Consider the following 13663-nt stretch of genomic DNA (forward strand, 5'->3'; position numbering starts at 1 on the left):
CAGCATGTTGAGATTCATATCATTTGGAATCTTGGAGATGTTTTTACTAAATTCTGTAAATCTAGTCAAAGGAAGAGCAAAGCTATAGGCAGAGAGTTGTTGTTTACAACTTTATTTTTAATAGAGAAAAACTGAGATCAACATAATGTCTATTGAAGGGGAATGGTTAACTAAGATCTATTAGTGGGACATTGTGAGGTTGTTTTAAGATAGATTAAGATGTCTGAACATGAGGAAATGCTTCTGATAAACTGAAGATGGTAGAGTATCAAACTACATGTAAATTGACTGAAGAAAAGTATCTACTTCCAAAAATATGAGAAGTAGATAATGAAAATGGTTGTCGTTTACAGGGGTTTCTTCCCCCTTATTCCAAACTTCATGTAACGTGGTCATGTTACTTGCAATTAAAAGAAAAAAATAAAAAGCTTTAAAAAACTTCTTTTTTTTTGTTTTTTGAGTCTGGATCTCACTCTGTTGCCCAGGCTGGAGTGCAATGGCACAATCATGGCTCATCGCACCTTGACCTCCTGGTCTCACAGTAGCTGAGACTACAGGCCCATGCCACTATGTCTGGCTAATTTTTAATTTTTTTTTATAGAGACAAGGTTTTGCTATGTTGCCCAGACTGGTCTTGAACTGCTGGTCTTAAGTAGTCCTCCTGCCTTGACCTTTCAAAGTGCTGGGATTACAGGCGTGAACCGCCACACCTGGTCTTAAATTAATGTTTATATGGATTTCTAGTTATAAAACTAGAAGTAACTTCCCCACTGATGTGGGGAATGGGCATGCTGATTAAAATTGGTCCTGATGTGAAGTACCTTTTCCCCCCAAGAATCTTAAAACACATTAAAATAATATCTAAAGCCTAATATCTATAAAGTTGGACACAGTGTTTTTCATTTCTTTATATTAAGAGTGACTGTTAAGGTCACTATTAATACATTAAGGTGGCTCACTCGTGTAATCCCAGCACTCCGGGAGGCCGAGGGGGGAGCATTGCTTGAGCCCAGGAGTTTGGGACCATCTTAGGTAATAGCAAGTTTTTTGTCTCTACAAAAAGTAGAAAAAATTAGCTGGCTTGGTGCTTTCCTGTAGTCCCAGCTACTCGGGAGGCTGAGACAGAAGGATCACCTGAGCCCCTTCAGGCGACGTGAGCTGTGATTGTGCCGCTGGGTAATGGTGAGTGAGACCCTGTCTCAATAACAACAAAAGAGTGACAATTTCTAAGTGACAATTTCTGAGTGACAATTGTGTAGGTGGGTCAGGACTTCTTAAAATGTTTTTGTGGCAGAAAGATTACATTTTACTTCTTATAAATAATTATGTTGCAGTTATTATTTTGGAAATTAAATAACTTGTTTCTATACCTTAACACTTGTTTAAATAAGGTATAGGCAGTGACTCATTTTTTTAATATGATTTTCTTTTACAGGCACTATTCTCAGAAGTCAAGATATGACTCCACTGTGAGTGGTCAGTCATCTTTTGGGACATCCCCAGCAGCAGACAGCATGGAGAGAGAGCTACTCCCGCACTATGAGCCAATTCCATTCAGTGCTTCTGTGAATGAGTCTGCTCCCACGGGTATTAGTGATCATGTTGCCCAAGGTAGAAACTTCTCTTGAACTGAGTTTCAGCATTTTATGGTCCAACGTATGTATAAACTTTATTTGATGACCCTTTCTGCTGGATGTCACCTGTGTGTCCTGTCATCAGTGTCAACCTGAACTCATTCTTCAGCCTTTACCCAGCATGTTTGTTTGCTTTGTTCATTTGTTTCTTTCTTCATTTATTCAGCTTTTTTTGAGGACCAGTCAGTGTCCCTGCTAGGCAGGGAGCAAGTAGGATAAATAAGATTGAGTTCTTGGCCCTGAAAAACAGATGTGTCAGGATAAATGACTAATATATCCCCCAGTTTAAAATACTGAGGCCAGGTTAATGGAGCTGTGAGAAGTGATAGGTTGAAGCAGAGGTTTCCAGAAAGGCTTTAAAAGTTACACCAGAGAGGCCAAGGTTAAAGACTTTTGGCTCCTTGTCTGTAATGGAAGAACAATCATACTTCCCTGCCTTACAGAGCTCTTGTCAAGTGAGGAAATACATGTGAGATGATTTGTGCTGTTTGTGTAAATGCTAGCTATGAAGACCATGTGGAGGCACAGCTGGGTCAACTCTGGATTAAGGTCTGGGTTTGAACCCTGATTGGCGTTTGCTAGCTATGTGACCTTGGGCAAGTAAACAGTACTTTGTAACCCTTCAGTGTTTTGGTTGCCTGAATGGAGACCCCGTGACTTGGCTTAAGCGCCTTTGGGAATTAGATGATGAGATCCAAGGCAGTGCCTGGCAAGTGCTAGACTCTGAACTGACCTTAGTGCCTTTCCTTCCTTCAGGCTAGTCTGCAGCAAAAGGCAAGGGTTAGAAAAGTACTGGTCGGCCCGGGCTCGGTGGCTCAGCCTGTAATCCCAGCGCTTTGGGAGGCCGAGATGAGTGGATTGCCTGAGCCTGCAGGTTCAAGACCCACCCAGGCAACTTGGCAAGACCTCATCTCTACAATAAATCAAAAAAAATTAGCCAGGCGTGGTAGTCTGCACCTGTAGTTTCAGCTACTTGGAAGGCTGGGGCGGAAGGATCACTGGAGCCCAGCAGGTCAAGGCTGCGGTGGCCGGGAGCGTGCCACTGCACTCCAGTCTGGGCGATGGAGTGAAACTCCAACTCAAAAAAAAAAAAAAAGGTACAGGTCTATAGTTCCTTATCTAAAAACCCAGAAAGCTTTGAAAATCAAAAAGGGTTTTTTGTTGTTTTTTAATAATGAAACTGGTAATAAAATCTGAACTAAACTCATTTGGTGGCAGTCCCTGACCTCAGCTGACAGAAGTTGTATTTTTTTTTTCTTGATTTCATTGTGTACATGTGGCTGTGATTGTTAACTTGTTGCCACAGGCCTCTGAGTGAATGAACATTGAGTAATTTGGGGCATGTGTCCTGGAGTGTCCTGGACTGTTTTTATAAAACCCGAGAATGCTGAATTGTGAAATATGTAGTCCCAAGGGTTGGGATAAGGGATTATGGACCTTGGTGACGTTGACTGTCAATCTGAACCAGTGAGAGGGAAAGGGAGGATCGTCGCCAGGCATAAGGAGGGCGTGCAGTTGGAAGGGAGGAAGTGGAGGTGGGGCAGGGAGGGTGCAGAAGGCATCTACTTGGGTCAGAAGACACAGCAGCCACCAGCCATATGTGATGTTTCAAATTAAAGTTAAATGGAACTAAGAGTTCAGTCCTCACTTGCTGTGGTTGCATTTCAAAAATGGCTCAGCAGTCATATATGCTGGTGGCTGCAGTGTGTAAGACAGTGTCAATGTAGAATATGCTGTCATGGTGGAGGGTTGTGTTGACACAGCACTGCTGCAGAGTCAGGCCAGGATGAGTGTTAGCCTTGTAGAAGAGGTGGGAGGAGGGTGTTGTCAAGGGCTCTTAGCCCTCAGCTCCTTTTTTCTTTTCCTGAACGGTTGGAAGCAAAGACGTTGTCAAATTAGGCAGAAAGGGACGGGGAGGCCGCTGAGGACAGAGGGTGCAAGTCACTCTCCTGTCTCCACAGGCTGCCGGCCTTGCCCATCTGTGTCTCATTTGCCCTGTCTGAAGTTCAAATCCATTTTTCTCGCACAGTAGTCCTCACTTATCCACGGGAACACGTTCCAAGACCTCAGTGGATGCCCAGACCTGCAGGCAATCTAGACCCTGTATATGATGTGTTTTTTCAGTCTGCTAACCTAGGCAGCTGCTAAGCAACTCCTGTGTGGACAGTGTGGACTTGCTGGGCAAAGGGGTGACTTATGTCCTGGGTGGGGCGGGCCCTCATGGGATCTCAAGGCTACTCAGAACAGCTCGCAGTATAAACTCAGGCCTCGGTTCTGCAGTTTTCTGTTTAATATTTTCGGACCACTGTGGACCACTGATACTGAACTGTGGAAAGCAGACCCGCGGTTCAGGGGGACTGCTGTGCTACCACATGCACTGACTCTCCTCACGATGACTTGTAGCCCTCCTACTGTTTGTGTTAGAAAACTCCATGTCATATCATTTCTTCTCCACTCACAAACAAACACAGAGCCCTTGGTGTTACTCACAGCCTGCCGCATGGCCCTTGTTTAGGGTTTCTCCTCCGTCCTCCAAGCTGCTGTCTCCCTGTGCACGGCTCATGTGCTGGCCCCTGCTCTAAGTCACTCGCTGCTCTCAGCTCCCTGTGGGCTGCAGGGGCCTGCCTTGCCAGGGCACCCTCTCCTCTGAGTTAAGTCCCACTTGCCCTCTTCAGTACTGCTTTCTCCTACCAGGAATTCAAAGAGTTACTAATAATTCAAAGTAGAGGGCACTCCTTCAGAGCTGTTACTAGACTTAGGACTTATTATAGGTAGATTTCAGTCAATGCTGTTTTGCATTTTCTTATTCCTTCCAGCTCTTGATGGCCTTTACCAGGCAGTAAATTCTGTTGTCTGCACAGTGCAGGATACTGCCATTTGGCTTTTAGGAGTGGAAAAGATTCTCTCCAATCTTCTGATTTATGTTTTCATTATTTGTCACAGAATTTTAGAACAGTAAAATACTTTTCTTTTGCGTAAAAAGGTATTAGACCTGGAAGGAACTTTGAGATCATCTAGTCAAACTACTGTAGTTTGCAGTTGAGAAAACCAAGGTTTTCTTGGTTCAGAGAAGCTTAGTGATTTGCCCAAGGACATTCATTGATGGTTGGGTGGTTGAATGTTAGAACCCAGGGCTCCCGAAGTTTACACTGTCTACTTCAGAATTTCTAAAAACAGGATGTATGGTGAAGGAAAATGAGTTCCATAATTATTTATTGCTAATGAAATGCAACGTTTAACCCAATTTAAGGTCACAATACTTTTTCTTACATTGTCCTTTTGTTTAGCAAGAAAGATTTAGTTTTAAGCCCTGGAATAATATTAGAACTATTTAGGAGAAATGGAAATCCTCACTTTGTATGAATGTAGTAAACATTTAGCCAAATACAAGATTATGGTTGGAAACATTCTTTAATATATAGTTATGTTGGTGAAACATTCTGATTATTCACCATGACCTCACCTTTGAGTTCCAAATAAGTGCCACTTATGAAAACTGTCTTTTAAAAATTTTTAATTAATGGGATTATATTGTTAGGATATGTCCAATTTGTATGTCTCATTGGAAACTTCTTTGGCAATTAATATTTTTGGTGTGGTGTGTAAGACTTTGTAAGTTAAGTAGTTGTTACACTGAATGTTTTGTTAGCATTAGCTTATTCCTTTTAATGTTTATATGGTCTTTTTAAAACTGTTTACACATTTTATAAACCATGTTCACTATGATCCTGTCAACTAATACTAAGGGTAACCACTTGATTATTTTTACATCATTTGACTCTGATATAATATATAATATTCACACTTTGATCCCTTTGGGACAAATAAAGAGTAAATGCCATTTCCAGGCCAAAATTAGAGTGGACACTTTCTTCTGCCTCAGCATTGTATTTGTTAGACCAGATTGAAAACTATGCATATTCTGATTAAAGGCTATATTTTATATTTTTCAGTAGTTATTTTTAAGTATTTATGTTTAAATTCCAAAATGATGATAAATGACTTAAAAATGGCTGGAGTTGTTTACAGAGAGTCTGTGGTTATAGCAGAATTTTCCTATGGAAAAACTACTAAAAATCTATACTATGTCAAGCTTTACTCAGTTGTTATCAGTAAAGTATATTTCTCTTGAATTCCAAACAAAGTAGGAATAACTTTCCAGTTTAAAACACTAGCATTGCTATGAGTTTAAGTTGTAATGTTATATACTATGATATATACCCATCTTTCTGACCATGGTTTAATTTTTCTTAAAGTGTTTGATATTGATTTTAATTTTTAGAAATAAATACTTAAATGTGTAGGAGGCAGTCGATTTTGGTTTTATAGTTACCATAGGGAAGGTATAGTGCCTTTGGGATGGTGGCAATAATTTGATCCTTTGTTTCACTTTGTTTTATTCTGGTTGTAGGTAAGGAGCATTGGTAAAATTTAGTTGCTTTGGATTTATCCTTTGGATTTATCTAAATCCTTTTATCACCATTTATTAACTGTTTGTTGTTTTAGGACCTGATCCCAACCTTGAAGAAAGCCCTAAAAGAAAAAATATTACATATGAGGAATTAAGGAATAAGAACAGAGAGTCATATGAAGTAACTTTAACACAAAAGACTGACCCCTCAGTCAGGCCTATGCAGGAAAGAGTGCCCAAAAAAGAAGGTATGACAGTTCAGTCCGACACTTTACTCCTTAGGATCAAAGACTGAAACATTAGTTTAAAACATTAATTATAGCAGTATGTGATTTAATTCTTAAAGCAGTTAACTCAAATTATTTTGTAAAGAATAGTTATTTCAGTTACCAGTTTTTTTCATATTAAGGTGTTCCAAAGATCATTTTGTGTTAGAAAATAATGAAGTCCAAATAGGCTTAAGATGGTGGGCTAGTTTTGTAATACAACATAGAAATTCTATACCCACTTGGCTGTTTTTCCCTTGTACAAGTTGCCTTGGGAATTGATTGTCTTTTCCTAATGATGCATCTATTACAGAGCCAGATCTGGCAACCTGAGATTGGTATTGGGTGGTGATGCCACTGTTGGCAGGACCACAGAGCTGTGGTTGAGTAGTAAGAATGAGTCATATGCCTTACTGGCTCTTAGGGAATTTTCAGAAGAGGAATTTGGCTTTTCAGCAAAATCTTTTTAAAAATAATTACTTGTAAATTTGTAAATCATGGTTTCTTTTAGGTCCTTTTGAAACAGCTGTACATTACCCAAAGTACATTTTCTGACACAGAAGTTTACCTTTAAGGAAGATAGCATTTTGAATAGGGTTTTGTAACTATTTCAGTGTAAAATCTTAGGATTTCTCTCTTAAGAAATTATTACTTTAAAAATCAAAGGAAGGAATAAGTATCTTTTGTACCGTTTTGACAGTCTCATGCCACAAAGAATACAAAAATTGTCAGTATTTGTTAATGATTATTTTTTAGAGCTAACTTTATTTCTGATTGTTAGTGGTTGTTTCATTTAGAATTGTTTCTATAACAATTATAATTCTATGTCACTATTGATGTAAAAATCTGACTTTGAAATGGATTTGTGATCTACCACACTTGTTAATGTTTGTCATTAAAAAACTTAACATAAACTTTATGCATCCATTACTCTAAAATGTAAAGACTTAGGGTACCTTGTTCTACTAATGAATTTGAAGATTTAGACTGTAAGCTCCATGAGAGCAGAAAGTAGTATTTTTCTAATTTTTATAATCTTTTATATGTTTGCACACCATAGTACTTTGTACTCTGTCAGAAATGGAATATTTTCATTGCATCTTAGACAGTAATACATTAAGAAAAAGAAATGTGTTAGACCTTTAGCATTTGCTGGAATTCAGCATCTGTGGTTTTGACCGTGAACAGTTTTGAAGTTTTGTTGCGTGATACAGTACTGTGGAATGATGGAGGCTGTTTTTCTTGTAATGGAAAGCTCCTTTTTTCTTTTTTGCATTTTTTTTGCGTTTTATATAATTTAAAGCAAAGACCTGTTATGAAATAGCTTAGTGGTTATTTAGAATATTGAATCCAAACAGAAAATTTGACATTAGTACTGAATCAGAAAGTATCACTTAAGTTGTCAGCTTTTGTTTATTTATCTAATTAGAAATTAAGACTGAAGAATTTTTTTTTTTTTTTTTAATTTTTTAGTTGAAGTCTCACTCTGTGGCCCAGGCTGGAGTGTAGTGGCATGCTAATGGCCACTGCATCCTTGACTTGCTGGGCTCAGGTGATCCTTTCACCTCAGCTTTCCAAGTAGCTGGAATCACAGGTGTGTGCCACCATGCCCAGCCTATTCTTTGATTTATTGTATTGACGAGGTCTCGCCCAGTTGCCCAGGCTGGTCTCGAACTCCTGGGCTCAGGCAATCCTTATGCCTCTGCCTCCCATAGTGCTGGGATTACAGGCATGAGCCACCGTGCCTGGCCACTGCTGAGAAATTTTTAAAACCCAAGCATGTATTCCATTTGCTGTCAGAGCAATGTTACCACACATTATTTAGCATCTAGAAAGTTCTCTCATATACTCAGAATGAAAGCGAAGGGAAAAGACAAAATTCCCTTTGGAAAAGAGTCACTATAATAATGAAATAATTTTGACTTCATGTATTCCTTGACAAGCATCACGGCAATAAGCTTAACATTGTATGTTTACTTGGGTCTTCTGAAGACAGAGGTTAAGTGGAAGAGAAGCTAAAAAGGAAAAGTAGAAAAGAGAGTGACACATGTTTTAAGATCAAGTTTTATGTATGATATTGGAATATTGGAAGCTATTTGCTTCCCGTGGTGGTATCACAACTCATGGGAGAGAAGATTGAATTAGCCACCCTGAAGACTTGACCATTTTTATTACTGTATTTTCTGTGGAGAAAATCCAAGTGTCTTTTTACTTTTTCTTCTTTTTTCTTTTTGTATATGCTATAATATATACCACACTTACAGTAAAGATATAAAGATCCCCAGGCCTTGGACCTAAGAAGACCTGTTTTCAAATCTCACTTCTCCTTGTTAGGGCTTACACCTTGGGCAAGTTACTAATCTTTTTCACCCTTAAAATGAGAGTTGTATTTACTTGCTAAAAGGCTGTTAGAGGACCAAGTGTTTATGTAAGTTCACGATACAGTGCATTGTAGTTAGGCCCAGGCAGCCAGCCAGCCCCTTTTTATAATCACAGCTTGGCCCTTATGTGCTTTTCCTCAAATGAGAGGAACATAACACTTATAATAGTGCCTTTTACTTATTACTGTTTGGAATCATCAATTATTTGTGCTTTTTTCCCAGTCAAAGTAAACAAATACGGAGATACTTGGGATGAGTGAAACATTCCATCCTTGGACCTGCTGGAGGAGGGTTAGTGGCCAGCTCCATCCGGGTGGTCCTGAGTTCCTGCATGCCCTGAGCTCTGCAGTCTTCATAAACACATTTACAACAAGATCCTGGGCTTTTGTGGTTTGATTTACGATGCTGTAAAAAACAGAGGTTTTAGTGTTAATATTGTGTAAATGTCCTCACCTGGGGAGGAGTGATGTGAATGGTGGTTTTATACCACAATCATATAGTCTGTGAAATTGTTTAAAGTTACAGGGCAGAGATGCTCTTACACAACTGTCGAGAGATTGTAATGCTCCAGAATCAACATATGTGAACATTACTGCTATCTGCATGTTGAATTGGGGTGGGGGGGAGCAAGCATCATTATAAGTGTTACGCTTTACACCAAAAAATTATTAAAAGCCTTTATTCAGTATTTGCTGTATTACCTTAATATTTGTGGCAAATAAAATGTAAAGGAACATGGATGTTACTTTGACTTGGTGAGTGATCATTCGTGCTGTTGTAGTGAGTGTGTTCTGTGGGGCTGGCATGTCATCCGTGAGTGGGAATGATATGGTAGATGTTCATTAGGTAAATCCATGTACAGGAAAGATCTAAATGTCTTTGAAAACGCCAAGTGGTTGTGTTCAGGAACTCTACCAATTTCAAGGGCACAGTATTTGATAGGCAGTTGGCCCCGCATACCCATGGGTCTCACATTCACAGATTCAACCAAGGAACCTTATCAAAAACATTCAGGAACACAAAACAGGTGATTGTTTATGTACTGATGTGTACAGACCTCTTGTCATTATTCCTTGAACAAGACAGCATTGAACAATTGCATTAGGTATTGCAAGTGGTCCGGAGAAGACTTAAAGATTGGGAGGATGTGCGTAGGTGATACCCTCTTACAAGGGACTTGAGCATCTGTGGGTTTTGGTGTCCTGGGGTGCCTGGAACCAGCCCCTTGCAAATCTAAGGGACAACTGTATTTTCTTCATCACTTACCTTGTTTGTTTCTGGTTCCAGTGAATTGAACATAAAATTATGGTCTCATCTGAGTTATTCGTATGCTATGTTTCTTCCAGAAATACCTTTTCATTAACAGTTGCTGTAAATCATCCCAGAACTTAGTGGCTTAAAACAGCAGTCATTTATCACCTCTCAACTTTATGTGAGTAAGGAATTCAGGCTTCGGCTAGCGGGTCGGGCCCTGGGTCCCTTAGGCTGGCAGCCGGATGGGATGCGGGATGAGCAGAAATGGGTGTGGTGCATCAGGCCTGGCGGGACTTGCCTTCCAGGGCTTTCCTGTGTCTCAGTGCCTTGGGCTCCTCGTGGTGTGGTGTGCGTGCTCAGGGCAGTCACACCCTCCATGTCTGTAGGACTGTTCAGGGCTCCGGTGCAACACCCACAAACATGTTTAAGGCTGTATTCTACGTGTGACAGCCACCAGTCCCATGGTGTGACTTCCATGCAAGCCTGCACGTCAAATGGCAGCCACACAGGCTTCCCAACCAGGCATGCTCCAAATCACAGGTAGACAGTGTGGCCATGTGATAAACATCCCTCGAGTGCACGATGAATGTGTCCCCTTCTCAGAACTCCGCTTGTTGGCCCGTATGGCAGCTCCAAGCCAGAGCCCTCCCCCAGCTGGGGCAGGTAAGGACAAGGCTCCCCCGTGACTCCTCATCTAAGACCTGAACTTGGGCCAGGAGTGACCTGCACTGCTCACCCCAGTACAGTAACCTATTAGGCCTAACATCTCTACTCCAAGTGTTCCATTCAAAAGGAAAGGTGTTCCTTATCTAAAGCAGGGCCATGTCCAGCCACCTTGTGGCCTCTGGGGTTAGGACATGGCTCCCAGGCTCCGCCCAGCTGTTGAGCCCTGCCCTGGGACGTTCCTTGTCTATGGCATAGTTCGCATGTGCAGCCCAGTCGTGTTTTTTAGCCTGTTCTCGCAGAAGTGGATCCAAAGGCCCCTTGTCTATACATCCCTGTCCAAGCCGATGTGACTGTTTTAATCTGTGAATGTCTCATGTGTCAACTGATGATCCATCCTGGGCACAGCAGCCCACTGAAATCTTTAGAAACAGCCTTTTCTATGTCCTGGCTCCTTGTGAAACTGATGAATGGCATGCTTAAGACTCCAAGAAGCCTTGGGCAGGGTTTCCGAGGAGGCATACCTAAGAGGTGGAGGGCTGGTGCATGTCTGTGCAGGGCCTAAGCCACCTCATCTCTCGAGGCCTTGAATGGAAGCGTTTTTTTGTTTTGTTTTGCTTCGAATAGTAGTTTCACTTACCCAGGTTGAAGTTCAGTGGCTTGATCACCGTTACCACAGCCTCAACAAGCTGGGCTCAGGCGATCCTTCCACCTCAGCCTTCCAAGAAGCTGGAACCATAGGTGTACGTCACCATGCCTGGCTAATTTTTTGATTTATTGTAAAGACACCATCTCGCCAAGTTACCCAGGCAGGTCTCGAACCCCTGGGCTCAGGCAGTAATCTCTCCTCAGCCTCCCAAAGTGCTGGGATTATAGGCGTGTGCCACTGCGCCTGACTGAATGGAGGGTCTTGCTGGCCCCTTTGGATCTGGTCTTTGTCTAGAAGCCACTTCTAAACATGAGGGCACTTCCCGGTACGAAGGCCCGTTCTGAGACTTGGTGTTTCTTCCTCTGCCCATTGGGGAACTGAACAGTTTGTTCCTTAGACTGCCTCTCCCCTCGCTTACTCAGCTCAAGAAAGCCAGCGCCCAGGCTTTGCGTTACCTGAACGTCTTAGCTGTATCAGGTTCACCAGGTGCATTCTCCCTTTCGGTGATGTTTAGACTTGCTGCCTGCTTGGAGAGGGCCTTCCTTCCAGCCCCCAGGAGTGTGCGCCTCACTTTCCTCTGTCATCAGCGTCCCCCTTGCCAGCCCTCAGCCTTCTGCCGACCCTCCTCAAGGCCATTAGGTTGCTGTTGACAGCCTAAGGTCCCACCAGCATCCATCTGCCACTTGGTCCCAAATGAATGGCATGTTTGAGGTTTCTGTTATGGCAACGACTTGCTCCAGTTGCCAAGTCTTTGGGCCAGGATTTAATGGAACAGCAGAACTGCCCTGGTTGATGGGGGCAGGGGGTTTACCCCTGGGATTAGGTCTGGGGCAATGATGGGGCTGGGGTCCGTTTACAGGCCATGGCCTGGGCATCCAGTCTTGGGCATGTTCAGAAGGGAGATGGGGCGACCGAGGCCCACGTTTGGGACTGGGGCACACTCCGTCTCAGTCTCACCTTTTACCTAAGGAAGGTCACACAAGCCCATGGTCAAGAAGCCAGGTGAGTCTTCCCCCATTCCCAGCAGGAAGGACATGGAGATTATGGAGCAAGAGGTCTGGACGTGGCACAGAGGGGCCAGTGACAAGCTACTGTGTGATTCGATGACATGTTCTCAGGCTGCATCCATGCTGGTGGTGGTCGCTACCATCCTTTGAGTGGTGATTGTGAACCAAGTGCTGTTCTCAGTATTTTGTAAGTATCAGCCTATTTAATTCTCAGGAGCAACGAATCAGTTTGATGCTATTTCCATTTCACAGATGAGGAAACCAGAGCCCAGAGCAGATAAATAACCCTAAACCAGGTAGCCGGTAAGTGATGAGGGAGGCCTGGGTTTGTGGCACAGGGCCTGGTGGGAATTTACTCTTGCCAACCAACATTTCTAGTGCCTGAAACAAAAGGTATGATTGTCCTGTTCTTGTCCAAACAGGTTGATGCATTTTTGGAGTCAGTGTGAGGACGCCACAGACCAAAGTGTGTCCAAGACCAGGTTGTGATAGGATTGGTCCAGTGGTTGATAAAACTGGGGTCTTTAGGCAGAATTCCAAGAGACAGGCTTCCAGTATTGAGAAGCCATTCTGTGAAAGGAATGAGAATTGTGTTTGTAGCCCCAGGGAGGTCACAGGTTTAAGCTGACAGACATTCATGAAGTGCCTGGATTGGCCAGAGGCCTGCTGGGGATTCAGAGATGAGAGATAAGGGAAAGCCTCACTTCCTGTCCTGTGGGCATTTCTGGTCTGGAAACGGGGAGGCTGAGACCTTTGAAGAACAAGCCAGTCCAGCCGGGATGCTGCGCTGCACTGCGTGCCCTCTCCTTGGGAGGGTCCTTGGAAGTCCTGAAATCCCACCCCAGGAGTGCAGAGGGTACTTCCACAGTGGATGGTAGAGGGCTGGGAGGGCTGCCATGCCAGGAACTGGTGATGAGAAACTCCAGGAAGAGAGGGACCCTTAATGGTCACTGCTGTGTTCCTAGGGCTGAGGACACTTCCTGACCAGCACGGGACTCTGTATTTGAATATAGGCAGGGATGTGATAGTGGAAAGCCAGATTTCACAGAAAACCTGTACTTGTTTGCATTAAAAATTGGAAAGACTGGACAACAGTGGCCTGCACATTTGTGAAGATACCTGTGAGCTTGACGTGCCACTGGCCTGGTGTCACTCAGTCACCTTGTTGGCCTGGGCTTGGCAGGCTCTTCATCACTGAGATCTCGACCAACTTGAAATGTCCATAACATGGAATCTTATAGCTGAAATCTGGGAGTAGGGTTCCAAAATGGACAAGTTTTCTGTCAATTAACAGACTGCATCATCTGAATACCAAGAAGTCACCTCCGTGACATATGCCTCACATTCCATCATCTAATCAAATCATTCAAGACAAATGTTTATTTCATAATGTTAACA

General features: G+C 42.6%; 1 protein-coding gene across 6 annotated transcripts in view; it reads left to right on the forward strand.

Annotated features, from left to right (window-relative positions):
• The window catches only part of OCIAD1 (OCIA domain containing 1), a 28755-nt gene extending 19318 nt beyond the window's left edge, over window positions 1–9437 (forward strand). For 2 of the 6 annotated variants that reach the window (XM_021711174.1, XM_008055617.2), the window contains exons 7-9: window positions 1436–1611; window positions 6141–6293; window positions 8915–9437. In XM_021711174.1, the coding sequence (XP_021566849.1) occupies window positions 1436–1611; window positions 6141–6293; window positions 8915–8952 (367 nt within the window). In that variant the 3' untranslated portion in view covers window positions 8953–9437. Of the gene's footprint in view, window positions 1–1435; window positions 1661–6140; window positions 6294–8914 lie in introns of those variants that run through there. The other 4 variants (XM_008055619.2, XM_008055618.2, XM_021711173.1 and 1 more) reach the window with 4 other exon arrangements.
• The last annotated feature ends 4226 nt before the right edge of the window (window positions 9438–13663 follow it).

Source organism: Carlito syrichta, unplaced genomic scaffold (genome assembly GCF_000164805.1).
Source record: "Carlito syrichta isolate Samal-C Ts95f unplaced genomic scaffold, Tarsius_syrichta-2.0.1 Scaffold301894, whole genome shotgun sequence".
NCBI lineage: Eukaryota > Metazoa > Chordata > Mammalia > Primates > Tarsiidae > Carlito > Carlito syrichta.